The sequence below is a fragment of the Tympanuchus pallidicinctus genome, unplaced genomic scaffold, assembly GCF_026119805.1.
Source record: "Tympanuchus pallidicinctus isolate F22 unplaced genomic scaffold, pur_lepc_1.0 scaffold5, whole genome shotgun sequence".
Classification (NCBI taxonomy): domain Eukaryota; kingdom Metazoa; phylum Chordata; class Aves; order Galliformes; family Phasianidae; genus Tympanuchus; species Tympanuchus pallidicinctus.
The window spans coordinates 26,740,946-26,766,999 of NW_026294769.1; the positions used below are offsets into that span (position 1 = coordinate 26,740,946).

Sequence of the window (26,054 nt, forward strand, 5' to 3'; positions counted from 1 at the left end):
ACACAGCACTAAGAATACTGGACAGACAAGAAATTGTTCAGATTCATCAAAATACTTCCTTGTGAAAATACTGCACTAAAGCAAAACTTTTGCTTTAGTATTCTTTATACCTGGATCATCATCCCCTCCCTTTCATTAGGTTAACTAACCTGTAACATTTTTATGAAGTTTTTAAAATCAACGTTTTAATCATTAAATTAACAGTCGCAAATATTCACATACTAGGAAAAATCTATTCTACAGAAATTACCACTACTTTCTAAAGATACTTCACTTAAAATTATCACTATAAATTCAGCCTTTGCCACTTTTATGTTTTCATACAATATCAATTTGCCTTCACAATTTTCTCTGGTTGAAGCACAAATTTCAGTGTTATCCTGTTGAATTTCAAATAACATAAAGGGCTGAATCAAAAAAATATCACATTTTAGCAACATTTTGTCTGTTTGTTTCCTAATACAAGTGAAAATCCTCAGATTATTCTAGTGCCAGCTAAATACTTCTGCCAATTGTCTATTCATGTGTTAAACAGCACGTGTGACTGTTAAGTGACTATTTAATATCTTTGCCATACATTCAATTTTTCTCAAAATAAAGGCAAAGCCACCAAACTGTATTTATTACACTAAAAATGTGGACACAAGGATGTTAAGTGCAACACAGATTTATGTAATTTTACTTAACATCTCACATTTTCCATATTATATGTTATTTGTAGTAGTATTGTATCATACAACCCCAAGCCAAAGCCTTGCTCATCTCATACTACACAGGGTGGATAATAAGACTGAATGCAAAAATGCAAGCAGTTGACCAGTTTATTTTTTGGTATCAATGTAATTAGTTCATCATTATGTTTCCATAGCCGTATTTTTGGTCAGATTCCCACCTCCTCCTGGTCTTTAACTAGCCAGTGAAGGCAGCATTTCTTTGAAAATTAATCTCAAATACTAAAGAATGTAGAATATGAACTCAGCACACTCGTGCATATTTCTAACTCGTGTACTGTAGTCTTTAATAACACACCTTCCTTTTTCACAAACCTTTCATCAGAACCAAAGTGACAACGAAAGGGGTTTATATGACTACTAAAAATAGAATGTTACTTTATTCCTTTCAAAAACAAATAAAAATTTGCCATATTTCTACCTTTACTACCTGCTGACAAACAAAGGACACCATGTTCATTTTTTCTGATCCCCAGAAAAATTAACAACTTTGTTTAAAAGGTCTGTTACTTATGCATAGTTCTCTTTTGCCAGAATGTACCCGTGTTTCAGAAGCTTTGCTACGTTTTACGCAGTTGATGGGATACAGAGGTTAAATGATCCAGCAGATGCGCGCTGCTACTGTTAGTAGCAGAAATGGAACAACTTATGGGGATCACAGGCAGGAGGTTCCTGGAGAAGAAGGTCTCAAAGCAATCAGCAAATACTGAACTGGGAGCAAGCGTCACTGTTAAGGCAGCTCCTTTGGCAGTGGCTGCAGATTCAATGGCCACTTCAGGACACTGGCATCATTTTTCCACTACAGTAACATGCAAGAGGGAGAGGAGGTGAGAGTCAGATATAGAGCACAGAAGAGGAAAAGGAGCCTGAGAAGTAAACTCATTTTGACCAACTGATCTATTTTTAACTTAGACTGTAGAGCTGTTTGTATGCAAAATTCAAAAAGCTGATGAAGAAAAAAATGCAATATGCACTATATGCATACATGAATACATATATTTCTATATATTTTTATAAGCAAATGCATTTCATTTATAAGCAAAAGCTTTTCAAACCATATATTTAGCAAAGAAATACTAAAAAAGGAAATTTAGAAAACCCTCTGTTTTTGCTTAGATGAAAGTGAAAAGATGAAAACTCATTTTAATCTGTTATAGATTATTTTTTTTTTCCTCTTAAACTCACCAAATTTGAGAGGGAGTTGTTTTTCTAGCAATTGCAGTTGTTACTTGTACCATCAAGATTTTCAAGGGTGTCAGAAGGTTGTTTGTTGTTGTTTTTTCAGAAATACTTCATTGACAAGATACTATGCCAGAAAATATTTTTTATCAGATTGATTATTTAACTAATAAAAACCAAGAGCTTGCCAAAATGCATCTTACTTCCAAGAAAGTAAATAAAAAGACAATACTATCCACTAGATTTGACTGCAGTAGCCTTTCTATTCTTCTTGGTTTTGGGCCCCCAAAATTCCCTTCTTTTTCTAAGTGTTAAATTTCCCAGTATTTCAGTTAACTTGACCATATGTCAAACAGAAACAAGAAGGGAATAAATAAATATTTTTATTCCACCTGTTTAGTAGTAAGCCAATTTCCTTTCTGCATTTTACTCTGCAGTCTTCCTCTTCATCTAAGCAATTTATTACAGCTAGCAGAAATGTCTGCCTTTGCCTCACTTTCCTGGGGCCCATAAAACAAACTGAGAAGAGACTAAAAAGTCTAATGCTGTGTATAAATCTTTTCCCATTTTTTCATCTCCCTATCTTGTATGCACTCATCAAGTGGTCTTGCAGGAAACTTGGACTTCAACATAACAGTAAGTATGAATACAGACACAGACTCCTTTTATAAACATGGCTTTAAACATTGCTTTGGAGAGAAATGGATTGTCTCCGCTGGGCAAAACACAACTTAGAATAACGTTTCTTATTGTGAACTGTATCTTTTGTTATACAATAGAGCTAAACTATAGCAGTAACTGAGTTATTTGCAACATGATTCAAGGAGTTACAAAGTGATGGGATACTTTACATTTATGAACAAACTATTTTCACTAGTGTTACTAAGTCTCACATATCCTTTCATTTTCCATCACTCAAAACTGGACTGTACAGTTTTAACACAAACTCACTTGCACAGGTGTTACTCTTAACCCTTCCGCAGCATTTGGCTTTCAAATCATCCTAGCAGAGGGAACAAGTTCCTGTCTTGAAGGAGGAACCTAAGACACTTGTTTGCTCTTTGGTCTGCACTGTCACAACCCTTCAAAAATGTTTCATGTGTTTGTTACAGAGTAAAGCATTGTAAATTTAAATTAGATATGAATCCTTGTTCTTGTAAGTGTATGAAGACTTCACACGATATATGAAAACCATGCATTAACTTACATTAAAAAAAAAATTCAGCTTCCTTTTGAACTAAGTTGCAAGCTGCAACAAAAGACTTACATTCTGTTCCCAAATTTACATGTGAAGGCATGTAAAAAACTGCATTCGATTTTTTTTTCTGTGCATTCAGAATCAGAATATAGATGAGTATTTATTTTTCATGACAGCAGGAAAAGCTGTGATGCAATACATGTCCTTTATTTCACCAAACTTAAACAGACATGAATATAATTTTATTACCTTTCTTGCAGTTGGTTTTTCCACCATGGTGCTATCACTGTCAGAATTTTCTATTTGAGCTGTTTTTGCAGATCCAGATTTGGGCATTTTATAGCTGTTTACTAGCTGTATCTTGTATCAGTGGGTTCATCGTGTGTCTGGAAAAAAAAAAAAAAAAAAAACAATTACTAAAACCAATTCTATAAATAATTATATAAATTAAAATGTCACACCAGAAAATAATGTTGTTACAGCAAATGATAGCAGAGTTAATACTGCTCCAAAAAGCCAGACTAACAACCATATCTGACTCCAAGTATCCTGTTCAGCAGCAGCTCCCACCCTAGAGTGAAAACCAAATCCAGAAACACAGCTACCGGTGGAGACAGTGGCATCAGAAAACCACAAAGTCAGATGCTGAAGTGCCTCATACTTCTAACCTATGTTTCTGACAGACTTAAAGCTTTCAGGTATTTGACCTCTCTTTGCAGTTCAACATGTCACTTTGTTTTATAGGCAATAAGACCAACAGAACACATAAAATCATTTTTGGCCAAACAGTCAACAAAAGCTTATCTTTCTAGTCCAGGAAACTGAAATATTGTCTATCTAAAACGCTTTAGAAAAGCGGTCCATCTTGGTGAAGTGCAGATGGAACAAGAGATATATCAGAAGAAAAATATGTTAAATGTTTCAGAATGCTAAAAGGTTAAAAATGATTTTAAAATGCTTTCTGGAAGTAGAAACTTTAATTTCCACTGTCTAGCATATTAATTACATAATCCATCATTATAGGTACCTGCGTATGAAACTAAAAGCTCTGTGGTACTTCAACTCTGTGTCACACCAAGTGTCACAGAATGGAATTCTGAATTTTCTACGTTACTTGCTGTTATACTTTGCTGCTTCAATATAAGCTAAGAGCTTGTAAAACCTGACGGGAAAGTCAAGTTGTCCTAAAAACTTATGTCAGGAACATCACAGAAAACTGCTTTTCACTTACAACACTGCCAGCAATATCTAGTCTGGTGCTTTCTAGTATCATTTATTATCTTTTTAGGAGACACAAAGATTTTAATACAAAGAAAAAAGTTATGGTAAGCTGAAGGGACAAAATATCCTGTCAGCACACTAGAATTTTTACTACACAAGCCATGAAGCACTATGATAAGAAAGACAGTCAAGACAAAAAAAAAAAAGAAAGAAATATTGCAAACACTATGAATTCTGAATTGCAAAAAAATAAAAATAAAAAAATAGAGAAGATCTAACACTTCTCTTCATGTTCTCTGCTTAAGGCAGTTGCCAAGGCATGAGCTACAATGAGCTGTGAATAAGCAGGGCAAACTCAGCTCTCCACTTAAACAAAAGGCTAGAAGGAAATCTGGCAAATAACATTAGAAATTTAACCTAAAGAAATGTGTATCAAGATCTCTCATCTGACTTGGAGAAGGTCACGAGCACTCATTTCAACTCTCTGGAGGTGTGCTGTTGGTTCTTTCACTCTGCTCAGGCTTGTTAAGAGTCAAGCACATTGCTAAGCCACTACGGACTGTTCCTCATAAATCCCACAGCGTGGTAACATTTGTGGCTTAGCTAAAACTCAAAAGCCAATTCCAGCTCCGAGTGAAAACCAAGAGATCTAAGAAAAAAAGTATGTCCTACAGCAAGAACAGTGTCATGACCAAAAACCCCTACAAAATCATCTGCTGAACTCATTCGTCTGACTTGCACTTGTAGGAGTGCCAAGAGGAAAAGGTCATGTGAAAATTAAAACTGCATTTGACTTCATTTTAAAAAGACCCATGAAACACCCCGAGCTTTGAGCTGACGTATCACGCTATAAATATTTTGGGGATCACAGTCTTACTGAATCTAGTAGTAATTATTTAGCTAATGTCAGATAGGTTGTTTCAGGTGTGATGTTTTCTTGCTGCTTTACAGCTAAGATTTTTGGGAACACTGTGAAGAGAATTTGCCACTGTAATAGGACCAGGGCTGCTATTTTGGTTTGATGCAGGTAACTAACTGGTATATTCTAGCATATTATGTGCTAGACCTGCCACTCAAAACTTCCAGATTTAAACATATTTCTATCCCTCCACTCCCTCCCGGAAGACCTAAATGTATGAGAAATTATCTTGCAGAATACTTGGTTAAGATGAATATGAAGTACATTACGAAGTATCATCTTACTTCCTTATTCCTGCATAACAGGGGAGGAAGAAAAGTTCAAAATGCCCAATTTAAATGTCAGAAAACTGTAAATGCCATGCTAAGTAAAGTCTGCTCCTTTCCTTCCTTTCTCCACACTTAAGCATTTTCTTTCAATATTAACCATAAGCTTATAAAAAACAGGAAGTTTCTAATTAAACTCACACCTACAATAACCTGAATCTCGACCTCAGAAAAAGGAAACCTGGGGAGAGACTTTTTATGAGGGCAGACAGGAATAGGACAAGGGGAAATGGCTTTAAACTGGCAGAGGGTAGATTCAGACTAGATATTAGGAAGAAATTCTTTACTGTGAGGGTGGTGAGACACTGAAACAGGTTGCTCAGTGAGGCTGTAAATGCCTCCCTGGAAGCATTCAAGGCCAGGGCTGGACCGGGCTGTGAGCAACCTGGTCTGGAGAGAGGTGTCCCTGCATATAGCAGAGAGGTTGGAAGTAGATGATCTTAAAGGTCTCTTCCAACCCACACCATTCTATGAGTCTATGACTATGTCAATATAAAAAATAAATATAGTGAAATTCCTACTACCCTGCTCCTACCCAAGACACAATAGAGTAGCGTATCTCCTCATTTAGGGAAGTGTCAGTATGCAGCACTAGTGGCAAAGAAAATTATTAAAGTAATTATTAAAGCATACTTCCATGCCTTTCATTCCTTGTAGGTTGGTGTTGGTTTTTTTGTTTGTTTGTGGTTTTTTTTTAACAGGAACAAAAAAAGTTATCGAGTCAGTGGAGAGCACATTAAAATTAATCTCTTCTATTTCATGAAAAACATTTCTTAATCCTACAATATGCAGTGAGTTAGTATCCTCACTGACAGCGACTGCTGGTTATCCAACACCCACAGTACTACCATTAACAGCAAGTATTTTTGCTGTTTTGCTGGGCTTATAAAGAAAACATATGCTACAAATACGCTTTTGCTCAGTTAGTCTCTCAAATCCTAACCTTCAGTTGCAAAACCTCCAAAAATCACTGTTTCAGTAACCACTTTGCAAATAAAATTAAAAAAAAAAAAATCATTTCAGTAACAGTACTGCTCATAAACTGAAACTGCCATTTATTTTGATAATGTAACAAAAGGGCCTCCTTCCTGTCAATATTTTCATATACCATAATGACAACTACCTTCAAACTTTACAATATGTAAGAACTATCACATTAATTATTTCTGACTGCATATTCTGCCTTCCTTTCATTGCATTTTCTTTCCTTCCTTTATACCTACACTACTTGACTCTCTGAAGTTACCTCCATTCCTGCTTTGATTATCCTTCCTTCCTGGCTTGAAATGCCCTCCCTTATATCCTTCTGCTTATGACAGTGAGAAGCCCAACTAAGTGAGAGCTTAGTAACATTTATTAACATCAGCTTGGCTCCATTCCTCTTACAAGTCTTTCTCACAGTAGGGGCTGAACCACATGAGCTGAATAAGAGCTCTGCCTTCATGAAAGGCATGGCATCCCTATGTGTCCTTTCAAGTCTTGCTACACAGGAATTTTTTTTCTGCTGTTTTTTTTTCCTTTTTTTTTTTTTTAATTTGTTTTGTTTTTAAATAGTGTCATTTTAACTCATGTTCTGAACACAGTCACATTTGCATTCAAAGTGAAAATGTAGAACATTAGCAGGTTTTTCTAGGGAAACCTATAACTGCCTGCTTTGAGCTTCCTTCAGTGATGTTTCTTAATTTAATTACTGGTTCAGCAAGGAAGTCTTGATGGCCCATTTCAAATCATCAGAATCCTACATTTGAAAGTTACATTCTTTACATCCAAATTATTCTTCTTTGTCACAACACCGTCAAAACAAGCAGTTCAACACTTGGTCAGATAGAGAGCACAACTGCACTTTTCCTCTTACAAATGGATCCTTCTCATGCTTTCAATAAAACACAAGAGCTTCCTCCTGCTTAATAAACTTCCCTGCACATAACAAAATCAGATACTCTGACTGCTTTGTCTTTATGACTGGATGTCTTTCCAGCCCATTTATTATCCACTGTCAGCATCCTATTACTCGTAATACCACATTAAATTTTTCTCTTAATTTTCCTTAAAGTAAGTTAAAAAAATCCCTATTTTTCTCATTAAAGTACCAAGGATATGCATTTTAACAGATCTACAAATTATCTAGGATTGTTTGACCTAAACAAGATTTTCAGTTAACCAGCTACAGAAAACTGAAGTTACATTAAATCCCTAATACCTTCAAGTCACTATATTAGCTTTGTATAAGCTTGCACTTAGCACTAAGGCAAGGGCATGCCTTCACACATGAGAAACAAGGAAAGTATGCAGAACTCCAACAGAGCTGCTGCTGTTGCTCAAACCCTTTGAAGAGCTTCTTACCTTCAGCTCAGTTTCTTGAGAAACTGAGGCCCATGTGATTGAGCTGCACCTATGTGGGTGATTCAGCAATGGCTTTCAAACTCAAACACTACACCTATCCTTGAGCTCTAGAATGCATATGCATTAAAAAAAAAAAAAAAACACAAACGAGGAAGCTACCATAAGGCGCCTTTACTCTTCTGCATCTCCCTTCTTTTATCTGCAGAAGGGAAAGAAAAACAAAAACCAAACCACCTCTCTTCCAGTAAGGATTTACTCCAGACTGGAAAACAGTGAATCAACTGTACAAAATTTCTGCTATAAATATTTGACAGGAGTAGTCCAGAATGTTTTGCTAAAATTAGACTTTCAAAAATGACAGCTGAGGCTACAACTACATTACTGAGAAATGCTGCATTTCAAGAGCAGATCTGTAGAGTAGCACAAATTTAACATTTGCCACATGTAGCAGTTTTGCTCAGGACTAGGCCTAGTGCAATCCCATGTACTAAACACACTTCAAAGGCTGAAGCCCATTCAGCACATTCCTGAGTGCATCTCTCAGTTTAGCTTTGGCTAGGAGAAATCAAGCACCAAAGCTACTCCATAGAGCAAACTGAACTACAGCAAGGAGAAACGCTGCAGACAGTTATTCTACAAGTACAGTCCTGATTCACCCCAAGGCACTGATACAGATATCTTCTTAGACATCATCTCCTCCTTCCCACACCTCAAGACTTTCTCTCTTTCAAATTTATTTCAAAATGACTGATCTGACCTAGATCTCAGTGATACTGAAAGTCTGTTAAAGAAAGGAAGACAAAAAGTTGGTGGATGAGCTCAAGAGAGAAGCCCAAGAACAGCCAGGGCATGGTAGGAAAAAGTCAACATTCAGTATTTTGCTCGAAGAAATCCAATCTGTATGTACATATTGGCTAATTATGAAGCATGTTGGTAGCCCCAGCCCAGCCACACCAAATGTTATCAGTATGCTGGTGGGAGTGACAAAGGCGGTGGAGGCCAATTGCTCTTGGCAAAAAGGAAGAGAAACAGCACAAAGGAACAAAAGCCACAGAAAACTGTGCATTAAATACACACACACACACACACACACACACACAGTGTAAGGAGCAGAATTTAACCAAAAAGTTATTACCAAAACATATTAATTTCACTAAGTTGAATGCCTTCTGGCTTCTTGTAGTTTCTCCTCCTCCCTACTCACTTTCCATCAGGAAAGGGCAAAAGGCTTAAGCATTTCATTTCACAGTAATAGCATCTCTAAGCAAACAATTTAGAGAAGCGCTTTCTTTCCAAAGGAGAGATTAACGAACTAGCAGTGCCAGTGATACACGAAATATCACGTAGGGACATGTAGCAGCACTGTCAGTTTTCTTCTTCCAGAAATCATTATAAACTCTATACAGTTACTCCAGCACAACCCTCTGCTATACAACAAAGCACATTCCAGTCAGATTTCAGTGCATGCCTTAACTGAGATCATTAGTATCTGCTTTGTCATCTGTGATGTCCAGTAAGAAGGCAGAACAAGAGCATTATTTGAGATATTTTAGTATGGATTTGGAGGAACAAGACCAAGAAAATGGGACAGCGGAGAAAGAGCATTCAGGTCCAAATATGTAAAGACACAGCATTTACTAGGAGCAGAGGAAAGCCCAGCAGATCAGAACGGTGCTTTTCTGGCTCAGCAAGTTAAGCATCACACCTGTAACAGCTGTAGTTTGACCTGATAATTCCCACACAGTATGCCTGCAAGCAAGCAAAGGTTCAGACTATCATAACAAGAGAATACAGCTGTGATGAGGAAATAGCAGACATACAAACCTGAGAGGATAGGTAGGAAAGGACCGGTAGGGAGGAGAGCACAGTACATCCCCATGATCATCACACAAGATTATTTTCCCCTCAATGTGGAACACAAGCCAGAAATACCTACGTCTTGGCATTCCTATGGCTCTGTAAAAAATCTCAAGTATTGCATCCACTTTCAATTTGAACGGAGAATGACCAACTCAGTCACTGTCATCAGCTTTCCAATAACTCCTTGGATAGACATGGAGAAACAAAGGCTTAGATGCTGCTTGTGTTTTATGGAAAGGACAAGACGAAAGCAGAGGACAGGATGTTGCCCAGAGCATGGAACATATCTACCAACAACTGCACTTCAGAGCTTAAGAAGGGAACTTACACATGGTTCAGTGTTTCAAACCTACAAATCTCCATCAAGATAACAACTGGACTTCATGTCACAACCAATAACTGCAACTAGCAGGAGGCAAGTGCTGGAAGAAGGTGTGAGCGGCATTATCAGAAGACAGAAATAATACTGGGAATAAAGTCAGGAGGAAGGCAAGTGAGAAATGACACAAAAACAGAGATGATGGAAGTCACGTCTGCCTTAAGAAGGTGCAGCAGAGGCTTAACAGACCTAGACACAGCATTCTGCTGGTTCCACCCAACCTGTCCTTTTCTGTCTGTTCCTATCCCACTCCCCCGTCCATTTTCTTCACATGCACAGCTACACCACCCACTTCATCTCACACTTTTTATCTCTTTGCCATAGCAGAGAAAGCTCAGATCCAAAAACAGGGTATATGGAGGGACATCTTCCAGATAAGAGTTATAATTTCACTCAAAGACATACTGTGACACTCTCACAATTTGTATACTCTCTGATCACCTGGAAATTAACAAGTTCTACAGAAAGCAGGCGTCAATCAATGTCAGCCAGTCAAGAAACAGACAGGTTCCCCGAATTATGCTCTGTAATACAGCTCACTTCAGAAAAGAGGAAGAAGATCCTTCCAATAGGTGGCCAAGCCCTTTCCTTCTTCAAAAGGATCAGGTACAAACCTGCTATGAAAAATGGCCTTCGAATAGTAAGCCTATCCCATTTAAAGATCTCATTAGAACATTATACAAAATACTATTCTGTGATTTCAAAGTGAATGGTGACCGTAGCCACAAAAGTACTAGCCTCTGTATCAAGGTTTTATTCAGCAGCCAAGGTTGAATGTGCTGCACACATTCCTTCTGAGAAGGTTTACTGAACAATCAAACTCCCAAGATGCTAAAGTCAAAGCTGACTAGGTATGAGATCTCTACACTAACAGATTTTTTCCAAAAACATATAACGTGTTAGACAGCTAGAATGGACTAAATATACACTTACGTACGTCCAACCTGGCAAGCCTGCCTCTGGCTACAGGCCGGAAACATGCTGCCCTTTATCACCTTAAAGGAAAACTTATTTAGGATACACGTCTTGTATACGGTGCATACTAAAGGACCATCAAATACAATGAACAGAACAATTTACCAGGCCCTTTTTTGACTTTCACTGTGTGGTGTCTCATTATACTGGCAGCTCTGCTCTCTAGCAGTAACCAGTGGATGAACACCACTGGCTTTAAGCAGCACACCAGTTCTATTTGTTGGAAAGAACGGCGCCTAAAAGTCACTGTACGCATCTTTTACAGGCAAAAGATGGCAGAACATTCTCATTTCTGAAACATTCACAAGCTCTTCTCACACGTAATCACAACAGTTCAGCCCATGCAGATTCCAATGTCAGAGTTACAGTGAAAGAACTGCCATCTAACACATATTCTCAAACTAACGGTGCCTAAGGCAACAGTCTGTTGCAGAATTAATTGTAAATGCAGTACCCAGTACGGACATGAGTCACAAATTTGGCAGATTTTGCAGAATTTGATGACAAAATGACAAAACACTTTTGGTCTACAAATGGGGAAATCTTCATTATTAGAATCTTCCTTTAAGACCTGCACAGTATTTGAAATGACTGTGGCTAGAACATGCAACACTGAGATCAGTTTTACTCCATTGCTACAACTATTTTGCAACCTCTTAAGAAGTGCCTTACTCCCTTCTCTCCACAGTAATTCTCTCTGTTTTACACAAGCTGCTAGAAGCAAAAAAGCAACCATCTAACACAAACACACCTTTTCCAAATGCTGTGAGAAGACTTGAATGTGTATTTGGAGACTCCTCAGATCCTAGTTAATATATGGAACAGATCAAAGGACTTTATCCTATCAGAGTGCATTTCTACACTTTAATTTGAATTGTAGAAATATTTGAGATTCAAATACATTACAGAAAGACTTGTATAACTCCTAAGAAAAACAAAATATTTTAATCTCATTTTAAAAAGGTGCCCTTGCACAGCAGAATAGGAATGGGCAGTGACTACTCACCATCTCCAAAACAGCTTTATATATATGCTCTAAAGTACCTTCTCATAGCATGCCAGACTGCACTACACAGGGAAAGGATGAAGTCCCCAAAAACAGCTGACACTCAGGCAGCAAGAAAGATTTTCCAGTACTTCAGCTGGAACTAACCACTACTTCCTACCAAAATAAAGAATATATCTAATAGTCTAGGAATTTCTACTAGGAAGAGCAAAAAAATGAGGACGTACAACTCAGCCCTATTCAGAAAAGAAACTAGAATCTCTGCTGAGATTTTGTTGCACTTGGTTGTATTCCTACCCAGAATGTCTTCAACTCTGTGTTTTAAAAGCCTGAGTTTACCTATGCTTAGTTTCAAGCTGCAGACACTTCACAATACCCTACAACTTATTTTCAATGCATTTAAAACTTCATAGCCTCTTTCCAACAAATACTCTGTATTAAAGTGCATGACTGTATCCACAGATAGACTTTTAAGAAGTGAGAAATTTATAATGAAATACATACTTACTGAAGAATACAAAAGCTTAAGTAATTATGGAATAGTTGGTGTTAGAAGAAATATTGAGAGGTCATTTCAGTCCTGTAGTTGACTGGTCAGTCAGATGTTTGCAGCTCCTCTCGTACCTTACAAAGAGCAGGCTACTACCTAAGGAGGAAAAAATTGCTAACAGAAACCCTGGCAAATACAAGCCTTCCTGTTCTTGACCAACTGTAGGCACCTATAAATCACGCAACAGGGTTATTATACGAGTAGCATAACATGAGAAAGAGAGAACACTGGCCCCAAATTTCATTTACAACATCTTATTCACTCATTTAAAATACCACCCATGAACACGCCTTAGAGATCTGTCGGAGGCATGGAGTAGAATTTTAAAGGTACTACAGATAACACCATCCTCCCATAACAGGTGAATCAGAGCAAGAGAGATTGCTCCTGTCACAGCACATCTCATCATTAGAAAGATGCCTCTGACCCTTTCAGTTTGGATGGCTGGAACATTTACTTAGGACAACACTTAAACACCAACCAAGAAAGAACCGAAACACCTATTGCAGTAGTGCTGCACATCACAGTTTTACTTCCATAATCTATCTGTTAGAATTAAACCAACACACTGACACTGATTTGCTTCTGGAAGTTAAAAATAAATAAATAAATAAATAAAAAAGACGAAACAAAACAGCTCTACAGTATCCAGTAACTCCAAGTTGGTCTTTGGCCTTCAGCAATACTTTCATTTGCTAAAAATTCCCTCTGAACTGAGACACTACCTTGGCCCCGAGTGCCCCCACTGAAGTATTTTAAGTAACACTCAAGGCAAAATGTGGACTTCAACCTTCTGTGATCACTCTTACTACTGGCAATTGCAGCGCTGTCACAACAACTGTAGAAATGTGCTTCTTTTGCCATACAAAAATTGTTGACAAATTGATGAGGAAACACCAGCCAGAAACACACAGAAAGATTCATTTGCATCTAGAGGAATATAACCTATTTGTCACTCAGACTTTGAGTATTCCTTGCTATTTCACACTGCCTTGACTACTGCTTTCCTAGAGAGAAGGAAAGAACGTTCAAACAAAAACCAAACAACCCCACAAAGAAAATCAAACCAAAAAAAGCCCCTTTTTCAAGAAGGAACCTTATATTGGACAGCACCACAGACATACCAGCCATAAATTAAAACAGAAACTAAGAAGTTTCAGGCTCCTCCTACCTTCATGGGCGTTAACTTATTTCCATTACTCTGCTGGAAGATCAGAACACTTCTTCCATTTTACAGATAGCAACTTCGGTTCACAGAAAAATTTAAGAGTTTTAGTAACTCATTACATGCACCACATACCGACGACTTGATTTTTCAGAGTATTTCTTCTTACACAGCACTTCATACTTGGTTAGAACAAAACCAGCTACTAGTTACTAGTTTCAACTTCTGTAAGCAGCTGCTGCAAAACAGAAAAGGTAGAAGAGTCTCCAAGGTATCCACAGGTGAGAAGAACACTTACCAAATATTCCTAAAAAGCCTGTACCTTAGAGTTTTTCCAAAACAGATGACAAAACCACCCACTTTCAGGGATCCTCTCCCTGCAACCTCTTCCTAAATTAGAACCTTTCCAATCTCTACTCCACTAGGACTCCTCTCAAACAGTATTTGACACTTTGTGATTTAACCCAGAGACCCACTCTACTCATCAAACAACGTGGAGTCTCACCAAAAAAGCCAAAGCATAAACACGACCTACCACCTCAGAAAGACAAACCATCAATGCTATTCCAACATATGGCAGACAGCACTACTGACACTGTGTAACATGAAGGTCAGTGATACTGAACTAAAAAGAAGACATCCAGATCAGGACAAAAAGCACTTGTTTCACTTTTGTAACATGCTCCCATTTCCTTCCTTCACCCTCTTCAAAAAAACCCAAGAATCAAAAAAAAGATTCTGAGGTCTTCCCACTGCAAATGTCACTCTGCACATCGAGGTTATGAAAAACTAAAACCAATTTGTTGATATCAGATGTCCAAGCTCACATGGAATTAATAACTATTATTTCTTAACAAAGCACTGAAAATCAGAAAATTATCAAAATATCCTCACAGGTGCTGTGCTTAGCATATAAAAGCCAAAAATTATGAACAGAATATAACAGAGGAAATGGTTCCCAGCTATCCATAAATGATCTTTTATGTCCTCTCATGTTGATAAGTGAAAATAGAAGAAATAAAGAAAGCAAACATGTTAGACTCTAGTTGGTTCACATCTACTTTAGCGCCTCACAAAAGCATACTAACTGTTACAGCCCAAGTATCCAAAAAGGTGTCATTATCAAAGGACTGGATGCTCAACAATTCTACTTAGTTGTTTACTAAAAGAAATCTACAGAGCCAGGAAACGTCTGTACAACAGGTAGCCTCTGATGTATACCTCAATTCTATAGACACTTCTATTGAGGACATACCTCCAGAATGCAAGTCCTACCAACATTAGATTACAACACTATCTATTCCTTCAGAAAAGCCTCTGCTATACTATAGGTTTGCTTAATAATAAAGCACGAGGACTGATTAAGCACATTGCAAATGAACTTTTTATTTTATTTTTTTTATTATATCTTAATATAATTTTTGCAAAGAAACTGAAAAAGCATAAAATGATGAAATCTGTTGTATAAAAATGGCATACCAGAGAGTTCCAAGAATGGCAGAATCATTATCAGTAATTCAGTACTGTCTCACTTTCTAAAAACAACAAAGAGATAAAGGAGGCAGATGCTTCTACTGACACTATCTTTTCTCCTATTTAATTTAATTTACTTTTAATATCTGAGAAAAGTGCTGCATTCAAAGCATTTGAGTTAACACCTTATTGCCAAACTGATTTTAAGTGAAGCAGGTTAAAATACTAAAGCTGAAATTTATGGTACCTGCATAGCACTGACCAGATGACGTTTACTTCAAAGAACAGCTTGGAATGATTCAGAAGCAAAATATCCTCTCTGATCTCAAAAGACTTGTGTAAAAGTTTCTTTTTATGCATATAGGTAGGTGCACAACCTCTCCCTGCCTAGGAGATACAAGGTGCAAGCAGCATACATTTAAGAACAGGGATATCTCTACCAGCATCAACAACAAAACAGAAAGAAGCCAACAAAAGCATTCCCTCTCCCCAGAACAGTGACAAACCAGCTTAACAGAAGTCACTGATACTGACACCCATTCCAGTCGGGCTGGAGCAGCTCCCACCTAGCGACACAGGATATCACTCCTTCACAGACACCATCCTTACAGCATTTCTCCCTGTGGGCCAGTAGGGAACTGCAGCCGGCTGAACCTGAAGGATGCTTGTCAGCACTGCTTACTCTCACACCCATTTCTCTGCTCCAAGACCAACCCCACATCTGTTCACAGAAGACACAAGCATTACTGGTTTTACATATGGCTGATCGTTCTGCCAGGAAGTGCTGGCAAGAAAGCAGATGACAATGAGAATCACAAATACAACTGCTGGAAGAAATACTTGTTTTTCTCCTTGAGAGGATTCTGCTGGATCAAAAACATTATAAGCTTCTTTTCAAGTATTATCAATATTCGGATGGATATATCAGAAGAAATACTCTTATCAGTATTTACGCTCTAGATACTTATTGTTTATCTTCTTCTGCAGTAGAAAATAAGGTCCTTTCACTTTCAGTTTTCCACTCAGAAGCTTAGTGTGAGTTGCAGGCACTGCAAGAGACTTACCTTAGTTACGTGCCAATACAAACAACACAGAGAATAAATACAGGTGTTTGTCTTCTTGGGGGAGGAGGGAAAGGGGGAGAGAAACTGCAGACTGCATATTTAATAAGCAAGATGAAGTGCAAAGAAGTCTTTCTTATGCAAGCACTTTGTCATTTATATTAAAAAAAAAAAAAAAAAAAAAAAAAAGACTTCATTGAGAAATAGAACTCAGCAGAACGTACCACAGCTTGACAAGACTACCACAAAACAAGTAATGCAACGAGGCTGCATCCTCTGGTGACTAAAAATGTATTTTTCCTGACTAATTTCACTACCTGTAACAGTTGGGCAGGGAGGAAGGGAGACGGAGGAAGAGTTCTATTTGAAAGAAAGCCACTTGACAGGGTTAGAATCTATCAAGCTTTCAGCGAGGAATCCCAACAGGCTAACTAAACCTAGCAGCATTTTATTCACACAGTTAGGCTGAATTCCAGGTTCAACTAGACACAGCTCTGAGCAATCCACTCTGCCGGCCCTTCTCTGAGCAGGGGGACGGACTGGATGCCCTCCAGAAGTGCCTTCCAATCTCAGCAAGGCTACGATTCCGTTCCGTGAATTAGAAACACAGCTGTTCTTTAACTCAGAGGCTGCATGTCCACCGGCAGTTCTCTCCTCCTGCCGATATGCTCAGCATATTAAAAGGTTTAAGTCTGTTACATTCTCCAGCAACTTATGCCATGAAGTCAGAGCAGCATTTATTCCAACAAAGAACTCATGCAGCTTCTGAGCACTGATGGCAGAGTCAAGTTAAATCACATCATTAAGACAGCTGTGTAGAATACACATCGGGAAGCATCCTATTTTTAATCGAGGCCCATACTCGCTGTCAAAATAAACATCTACGTGGAAAAACCTTCATCTCCTTACTCTGAGAAGCAGACATACACAAGCCCTAGAGTGCCTGATGGGCTTTCTCTTCATTCTAGACAGTCTCTCTAAATAAAGGAATTTCTTGATCCTATAAAGAGGAAACCTAGTCTGGGAGAGAAAAGGAAGGAGTCATGCTTGCCCAAGCGTCAGGAGCTGAAGACACTTATTGCAAAATCCATGACGAGTCTTGCCTTTTGATCTACAAAGTCTAAAAAACTTGCATGTTCACAGGTGCTTCCTCTTGACTCTTTTTTAGGATGAGCTCCGGGCTCAAAGGAAGCACCTGCACAGATGCTGAACATAATAATACTCCCTTTAAGCTAAATGGAGAAGTGGAGTTGTAAGCTTCAGTTTTGATCTACTGCCTATTCCCTAAAGATGCAACAAAATAAATCTTGGTCAGCTAAGGCTGTTCCATCAGCACAACATTTGCCAAAGAAAAGCTTAAAGCAAGTCAATGACCAAGTTTAAATTTCCTCTACAAGGATCTACACTTTAGAAACTTAGTAAAGACCTGCAAGCCCAGAGATTTCAGGTCCATTCTACACAATATTCCTAGAATCTCTGTAATTTCCATTTAAGCCTTCATTAGCTTCTCTGATAATTAGCTCTGATATTAGAAACAGGAAGACCCACAACTGACCTGCAGCATTCCAGAAGAAACACCACCTAAAGCACACAGAAGCCCTTCATGGTCTAAAAGCAGATAACTGCCCAACCCATTCCTTGTCCTTCAACTTCAGCAGGATCCAGCATGGTAAATGGCTTGTTCATGTGCGTCTGATTATTGGTGAGATCTCAAACAGCAGATGAAGGGGAAAAAAACAAAAATCAATCTTCTGGCTAGACTTACAGCTCTCCCTGTATAATTGAGGGTTTTGTCCTGGCTAGTTTGTGAAGGCATGCAAAACTTCCAGCAGCCTTTACTGCCGTCTCATGGCCATCACCACGTATCATATAAGCAACAGAATAAAGTAAGTTCCCTTACGGAAATAATTTTTCTTGGTGGAAGAGAAAGTGGTGGAACAGATGGAGAGGAAAGGAGATTAGTTAGAACTTCATTTGCATACAGTGTAACTATTCAGAGCTGCAAAACTACAGTGAGTAACGCACTCAACCCTCACTAATGTTCCTATGTCACTGGGAAGTTGAAGGGCAGGAAGACATAGAACAAGCTATTTTCAAGACAAGATTTTATATTTATTTATTTATTAAGTTTTAAGAAGCAATATGACTGTCAATACCATATTAGAGTTCGCTCTTCTCAAAAGAAAATACTAGGAAACAATTTTTCCCCTTTTTCTCTTATCTGCAAACTGTAAGAACCCAAATTAGATTGCTAGAAAAACACAGAGCACCACAGAAAGCTGATTTCTGTCAGCTAGCATTCTTTGTTGAACAAGATCGTGAAGCGAATGTAAACAAGAGAAAGATATTTCTGCAGCGTGGCTCATGAAGCTATCTGTCTAATCAGAGCTTGAATAGTTTGAAAGGCCAGATATCCATTAAGTAGGATGTAAAAGAAAGAGGTGGGAAACTACTGGAAGTGTCTTAATGCAAGCAAGCTCATTGCTGCTGTCATCAAGTGATGGGAATTCACTCAGATTTCTCCCAGAACAATACTCCACAAACAACAAAACGCTACTTTCTGAAACCTGAAGGCAGGGGAAAAGTGCTTTCTATCTCTATTACTTTCCAGCCTCATTGATGCAAGATGGGGCAAGAAAGTGGTTCCAGTATCCTTAGCTTTTGCCTCTAACATAAATCATATTTATGTCTCTGTATGGATTATGACTTTTCTTGGCATAAAACGGAGTGAAACCAATTGCCTTGCAACACTGTATGCTCAGCTGCTTCAGATAGCTCCATGAAGCTGAGCAGAATTTCTTCATTTGCTGCTTGCAAAAGATAAAAGTACAAGCTGCAGATAAAAGGACGCTTTGTCAGACCCAGGCAGATAACCCAAAATAAGCCACAGTGAAGTCATACCAGCTCTCAATGGCTCTCAGCCTCTCTTTAAATTAATGTTTAGGTTTTATAGAAGGCAACAGTAAAGGTCCTCAACTCCATAGCTGAGCTACCAAGCACAGCTCAGTGATCTGCTTGAGGATCTTCCCAGGATTTCTCCAGGTTCTGGAAGAAAAACTAACTTGTAAGGAAAAAAAAAAAAAAAAAAAGACTATGTTAGCTGGGCTCTGACTTCTGCTATTCTGTTAATAAAACCATTGAGTGTCATAATGCAAAATGCAAGACAGAGTTTGTGCTAATATTTATTTCATGCCATCTGTCACTGGAGTCTAAGTAGAATCTAATGATGTAGCTAAAACATAAGAATCTGGAGACTAAATGACCAATCAACATTTATACTACTCCATCTGCAAAAGAACATGCAAGAGAAAGAAATGCCAAACACTCACATCTAGCTTATTTCTTCAAAAGATTAAAAAGAAGTCAGAAGTAATTTGTTCTGGATGTGAATATTAACACTGGTTGCAGGTTAATCATTACATATTTGGTGATCAATAGCTCTTTCCAATTGTAAAAGAGGACCAACAACACTGGTCTTTCAGGCAATTTCACCATACTGAGATAGTCTGAACATGGCAAATGAGTTCAACAAGCAGAACTTATTTTCAGGCACCCGAAAGCTCAGCACTGAGGAAGAAACTCTAGCTCAGCTATTCCCAGGTGCCAGTGCTTCAGCAAGAGTACGCCCAGGACCCCCCTACCTTGCAAAGTTAGAGCTGCAGGTTTCTGAGTTTTGTAGCAATTTAAACAGACCCCCAGTGACACAAATGAACTGCTGCTTGAGCCTACAACCGATAATCTGTGTTAATAAAGATGGGCATTTCATTTTCAGTATATGTTTCTAATTCTAACTTAAGTGGTAACAAAGTAACACCCCCAACTAACACCAAATAAATCCTGATGCTTCATACAAGCAGCATTCAGGCTGCTTATTAAAAGTCCTTTTCCTCAAAGAAGCTGCCTATTGCGCAAGCCTGGTTGGAATAAACCTTACATGAATGTCGCTTGTTGCATGCAGCTTGCTTTCTTACACAACATCTGTCCTAAGTTTTGCTGTCTGTAGTATTCAGAGTTCACAAATAATTTTGAATAATCATCTGAGTGGGCGAAGAACACACAAAGAGATGGCAATGGATATGCAGAAATCCTTCTATCTTTCAGATCCAGATGTCATCCTTCTGAAAGGATGAACGGCTCTCTGACCACCCTCTGGCACACCAGCCAGCCTCACAGCTTACTAAGAAGCAAATCAGAGAAGGGACTCGCACACCATACAGCAAAACACTGACACCACCACGGTCCTCTGGGTACTGAGAAAAACAACTGTACTCCTCGACTTTTTAAGCTTACAAGATGTGTGCAGGAAAGACAAAGCTTTTAGGGGGAAAAAAAAAAAGAAAGGACAGTGAATGGGTTTAGTGCTGCCTTCCCAACGCAGCATTCTGCCGTAGCTCAAACCCTGCGATTTCACCTGAACAGTTCTTCAAGCTCGCACTGCGACCTACAGAACTGACACAGGATGAGACGAAGATTGGCTGAGAATCTACAGTTTTAGCTAAAGAATTAAGAGCAGCGAGTAACCTCCAACATCTGCACAAGCCTGAAGAAGTCACAACAGGTGAGATGCCCTGAAGTCTCACATTATTTTAAAGACCTACTACTCCAGGGACCCCATCCCACTGAACTTGAGTTGGCAGTGGGTGCTGAGCCCTTCCCAGCTGCACAACCCCTGTGGGCAGCTTACCACATCCAGCCCTAGGAGCTGAGATGCGAGCAGGCTGCTGACAAGCTGCATGCTGAAATCCACCCAAGCGCTTCAGAACCAGGATAGTGTCTCCCCTCAAATCTTCTCACATTGATAACAGTGGATGATTGTAATGAACACTAATGATTTCTTATAGACACGATGACCTCACCCTTCCCCCTCATTCCAAGATTAAACAGTTTTTCCTGGAACGCTGTGACACTTGGGCTGCCGCACATCTGTCTGATAGCTTTGTGTTCCTGCGAGCATCACAACTCACTCGCTGCTCTTTATTAGTGCTGCTTTATCCCATCGGCTCTTCTGGAACTCAGAGGCATGAAATTCCCATCTCCTTCCACACCCACAAAACAAAGGTGCAGAATACGGCAAGGGCTGCCGGGCTACTTCCACAAAACACCCAGCCGGTCGTGTGGGAAGAGAAACGGAATAAAAGGCAATAAAAGGAGTAAAGCGGAATTAAATGGAATAAAATAAATGGAATAAACGGAATAAAACGGGATTATTTCGCTCCCTACCAGCAGCCCGGTCCTTAAAACCGAACAAAAGCACGCACACGAGCCGAATCCGGCAGTGTCACAAGCCGCCCGCCGCCGTGCCCGCCGCTCTCGCCCTCCCTTTGTTGCCCGGTGCCACCTGTGCCGCGCCACGCGCGGGCTCCACCTCACCGTGGCCGCGCTCCGCTGACAGCCGCCCGCAGGGCGCCGCGGCCGCCGTCAACGGAAGCCCCGGCTCCGAGACGGGCAGAGCGGCGCGGCCCCGGCGCCGCTCCCCGGGCGGGCAGCGCCCCGCCGCCTCTCTCCCTCTCTCTCTCTCCCCGCCTGCCTCCCCCCAGGGAACCGCCGCCCGCCGGCCCTCGGCCAGCCCGGCGGAGGGTGACAGCGGCGGCCATGGCTCCGCGCGGCGCCGACGGGCTGACAGCCGCCGCGCCGAGCAGGGCAGCACCTGAGGGCTGCCCCGCCGTGAGGAGAGCGAGGGGCGCGGCCGAGCCTTACCTCCTCCCGGCCCGCAGCTCCGCCGCCGCCGCCTCCCGCCGCGCGCAGCCGCTCAGCCCCGGCCCCGCTGTGGCCGTCGGGTTTGAAAACAGCCCTCCTCCTACTCCTCCTTCTCCTCCTCCGCCCGCTCCCTCCCTCCCTCCCGCCCGGAGCTGCCGCTCCCTTCCCCCGCCCGCCCTTTGCACAGCGCCGCTCCCGGAGCGCAGCTCCGTGCGGCTGCCGTTGGCCGCGCCCCGCCCACGTGGCCTCGGCACGGGACGGGGGGCGGCCGTTGGGCTGGCGGGGGGCGGGCGCGCGGCACTCCGCTGCCCGGCGGGGTAACGGGACCCGGGGCTGGGGCGCGAGGGAGGTCGGCGAAGAGAGGGACGGGGCGAGCGGCGCGCAGGCGTCGCACCGTTCCGGGCAGCTACAGCCGCGGAACGTTCTGGAAACGGCGGCGGTGTGGCCGGTACCGGGCGGGGACGGGGTAAACGGACGGAGCACAAGCACGGCCGCGGGACGAGGAGCCGCCCCGGACCGGCGGCCGCCTCCTCCCGCCCCAGCGGCTCGGCCGCTCCTTCTCCAGGGAGGGGTTTTCCGGCGGCGATGGCGCAGTGAGTTTTAACAGCCGGCGCAGTGCGCATGCGCGACCCGGAGGGCGCCGTGCATCCAAATGAGGCGGTGCGGAGCGCGGTGCTGGCGGCTCGTGGGCACGCGGCGGGCTGTCAGTGCGGGTACCTGAGGGAGCCGGGCCTCTGCCCACCTCCGCCTGGCCGGTGCCTCGCTTCGTTTCCTTCACCCATCCCGCTCCTCCGGGTCTTCATCTCGTGAGGGAGCTACGGGTCTACGCTCCGGAGCCGGGCATGCACTGCAGTGTGAAGCTCGAGCCCGCTGCTGGTCTTTAAACAGAAACATCCCTTAAGAATTCCTTCATGTATACTATCCATAAATATGACTTCTTCAGAATCAAAAGATGCTTTGAAAATTTAAACATTTTTAAATTGAATGGGCAGGTGTTCTGTTACTTTACTTGAGCAATCTATGGGGTATAGCAAGGAGTAGTAATGTGTCTCTGTGATAAAAAGAGTAATTGAAAATACGGTTCTATTGCTCTTTCCTAGAACCAAAGGTGTGTCAGAATGGCTTAGGTTGGAGGGGACCAATCCCATGCCATGGGCAGGGCTGCCCCCCAGCAGCTCAGCTGCCCATGGCCCCATCCAACCTGGCCCTGAGCACCTCCAGGGATGGGGCACCACAGCTTACATGGCAGCTGTGCCAGCGTCTCACTGCCCTCTGGGGAATTTTCATACTGACTTAAATCTCTCTCTTTTAGTTTAAAGCCGTTCCCCCTTGTCCTGTCACTCTCAGACTGTGTCCTGTTCCTCGTGCCCCCCATTTCTGATGGCCAGAAGTGCTGGCACAAACAGAGAGGCAGCTAAGAAGTGGGTGCTGACCTCCTTCTGTGCAATGTGCTATGGGTAATCACAGAGCCATAGGAATTGGGAGGGATCTCTGGGATTCAAGCCCAATCCCCTGCTAAAGCGGATTCCCTCCGGTAGGTTCCTCAGGAAAGTTTCCAGGTGGGCCTTGAATATCTCCAGATGAGATTCCACAACCTGTGCAGGAATGCCGTACTTTCATGAAGGCTAACTATTGTTGCGCATCCCCTACATGGCCTGCTGCTGGTAGAGGCTGGCATCACACAGCCCAAATGCTCCCATGCTGCGCATCATGTTGTTGTTTAGGTAAACGTGTCTAATTTGCTTTCAGGAGTTTATTGTACTGGTCATGTTTTGTAACACAGCTGCCATCCTTTCCTCTCTGATGCAAGCAATGCATCATGTGCTGTCAGCTGACCAGAAGCAGGTAAGCAGATGCCAGTGACCATGCAATAAAAGGGAGCTGCATTTACCTCATGTTCTTTTATGTTTGGTTGATTACAGAGGTCATTGCTTGAGGTGCAGGCAGGCTGACGTGCAGGCAAGCTACAGACTGTCAGCCCGAATGGAGTATTTCCCAAGGCAGTAAGTATTTCCCAAGACAGAGTGTTTGTTCTTCTCACAGTACTATATAAGGCACGGCATGATTCATCCTCCAGCAATGACAGGCTGCAGGTGTAGTGCATGCTGTAATACTGCATGCTCCTTGTACAGGTATCGTGCAGTTCCAAGAGCTCCATTTAAGTTGGTGGGTATTCACAGGGAAGAATCTTGGAATAGCTACCTTTACATTTGTTTCTTCTCCTTGGCTCCAGAGACCCTCCTTTCCACATAGCACAGCTGCAAAACTCCTTTGTAGCTGAACTGTGTTGACTTGTGCAGTACTTCCCTTGATCTGCCTTCCCAAGCCAAACATCTTCTATCATCAGCTGTGAAAACTACTGGGCCGAATCAAGATAAGCATGTACAGCAACTGGTCAAACTGTCGTGGCTGTAACTGAAAGACTGCAAATCTCAAACTGAAGTACTAAAATCTGAAGATAGGAATCTTTTGCAAATTCTTAGAACAGTGTCATGCTGCTGAATGCACGTGTGCTGGCCTCTAGCAGATAACCAGCAAATCAGCTCATAAGCCCACTTTAATTTACTCTACAGACGGAACTGAATTTCATTGCTTCTTCCTATTTGACAGGATAGTTCCAGGTATCATTTTTCAGTTATGGAGGTCACAGAAATCCTTTCCATTATCCAGTGTCAACTAGTGGAGTTTCCTATTACTCCTAACTTTATTCCATCTTTACCAAAGGAAAAAAACTACCACCCACTCTCTGCCCAATGGATTCTTTCTGTGTCTTCTGCTTCCATATTAGAAAACTCCAGTTTTCTTTCCCAAGACTCAACCTATTTTTCTTAAAACTTTCTTTGCTCTAAGTTGTCTTTTTTTCCCCACCACAGTTAAAGTGCTTTTACTTGTACAGAATGAGTACAGCATGTAAATTCTTTCATCTTTCCTTCAGTAATAGGTTCTGTTACTGCAGCTTTACCAGCTTAAGGAACACATACTGGCTTTTGCTGTAGTTAACTCATTTTTCATTTAAGTCACCAGCCATGACTTTTACAATTCAAGGTACTGAACAGTAGAATTGAAACTGCAGAGCTGTTTTATTTATTTGGCATTTTAGTGTCAGCTGCCTGGAATTATTATCAGTAATCTACTATTTAGGGTTGAGAATAGTGGAAACTGTCTCTATAGTATTTGTATAATCTAAAATCCTTAATACTACTAGCAAAAGTAAAAAATGTACCTAGAGCTATTCAAAGATATTGAAGAGGATATGGAAATATTAATTATTGCACTATTCTAGAGCTCTTCTGCAACAATCATTTTTAAAATCCTCACATTCCTGCATAAATTATTGTGAAATTCACTAAGTATATTCTGTGATTGGATTTATTGTTAGTGTAAGATTCTAATTCTAATAATTTTGTAGCTAGTAAGCAATTACACATAACCAGTATTGCAGTAGCATGTATATTTCTAGTTGAGATACTTGAAATTTTTAAATGCTTAAATTTCATCAAAACCTGAACTTGAGATGGTGACAGAGTAGTAGTTACTTGCTTTATTCCTCTTCAAATTATTTCAGTTCTATAGCTGCCCCTACACTATTCAATTTGAGCAGTGGTGTATTGGGTTTGCATCTGGCAATAAAGAAGTTATTCTTTTTCAGGCAAATGATTTGCAGATCAGTCTTTTTTTTTTTTTAATTGCCTTTAGCATTTTTTAATCAGGAGAAATACTTCAATTTCACACTTCTATATTGGTTCTTAAAAATAGCTTGCCAAATTTGGAATTTGGCCAGCTTTATTACTTTTTCCATAGTAACTTAAAAGTAGTTACAAGAATTTTTAGTGGTAAATCAAAAGATGACTGATGCATCACTGATCACAAATGGACTCATTCAGCAAGTCACTTTGCAGTCTACAGAAGCACTTTTTGATAATCTGAATGATGATGAAGCATTGCAGCAGTTTAGATCATGGTAACCAATT

General features: G+C 40.8%; 2 protein-coding genes across 5 annotated transcripts in view; one reads left to right on the plus strand and one right to left on the minus strand.

The window, feature by feature from the left end:
* Nucleotides 1–22,195, minus strand: part of ANKRD12 (ankyrin repeat domain 12) — a 60,990-nt gene extending 38,795 nt beyond the window's left edge. For 3 of the 4 annotated variants that reach the window (XR_008211154.1, XR_008211153.1, XM_052703718.1), the window contains exons 1-2: nucleotides 22,084–22,195; nucleotides 3,358–3,494 (exon numbers count right to left, since the gene is read on the minus strand). Coding sequence is in view for 2 of the 4 variants with exons in the window: in XM_052703718.1 (XP_052559678.1) it covers nucleotides 3,358–3,444 (87 nt within the window). In the remaining 2 variants the exon portion in view is untranslated. Of the gene's footprint in view, nucleotides 1–3,357; nucleotides 3,495–20,027; nucleotides 20,112–21,350; nucleotides 21,447–22,083 lie in introns of those variants that run through there. The other variant, XM_052703719.1, reaches the window with a different exon arrangement.
* Nucleotides 19,899–25,980, plus strand: LOC128091248 (translation initiation factor IF-2-like). The gene is made up of 3 exons (XM_052704300.1): nucleotides 19,899–20,006; nucleotides 22,271–22,676; nucleotides 23,833–25,980. Exons 1-3 carry the CDS (start codon nucleotides 19,899–19,901, stop codon nucleotides 23,859–23,861), a joined length of 543 nt encoding a protein of 180 aa, XP_052560260.1. The 3' UTR covers nucleotides 23,862–25,980.
* Nucleotides 25,981–26,054: the final 74 nt, after the last annotated feature.

Excerpts from the sequence above, each read along its gene's own strand:
- LOC128091248 (XM_052704300.1), top strand. The coding sequence starts at position 19,899 with ATGGCAAATGAGTTCAACAAGCAGAACTTATTTTCAGGCACCCGAAAG. Across the intron at positions 20,007-22,270 it reads GTGCCAGTGCTTCAGCAAGA|CGCCGCTCCCGGAGCGCAGC; the intron begins GTACGCCCAGGA and ends CCCTTTGCACAG. Across the intron at positions 22,677-23,832 it reads TTTCCGGCGGCGATGGCGCA|GAGTTTATTGTACTGGTCAT; the intron begins GTGAGTTTTAAC and ends ATTTGCTTTCAG.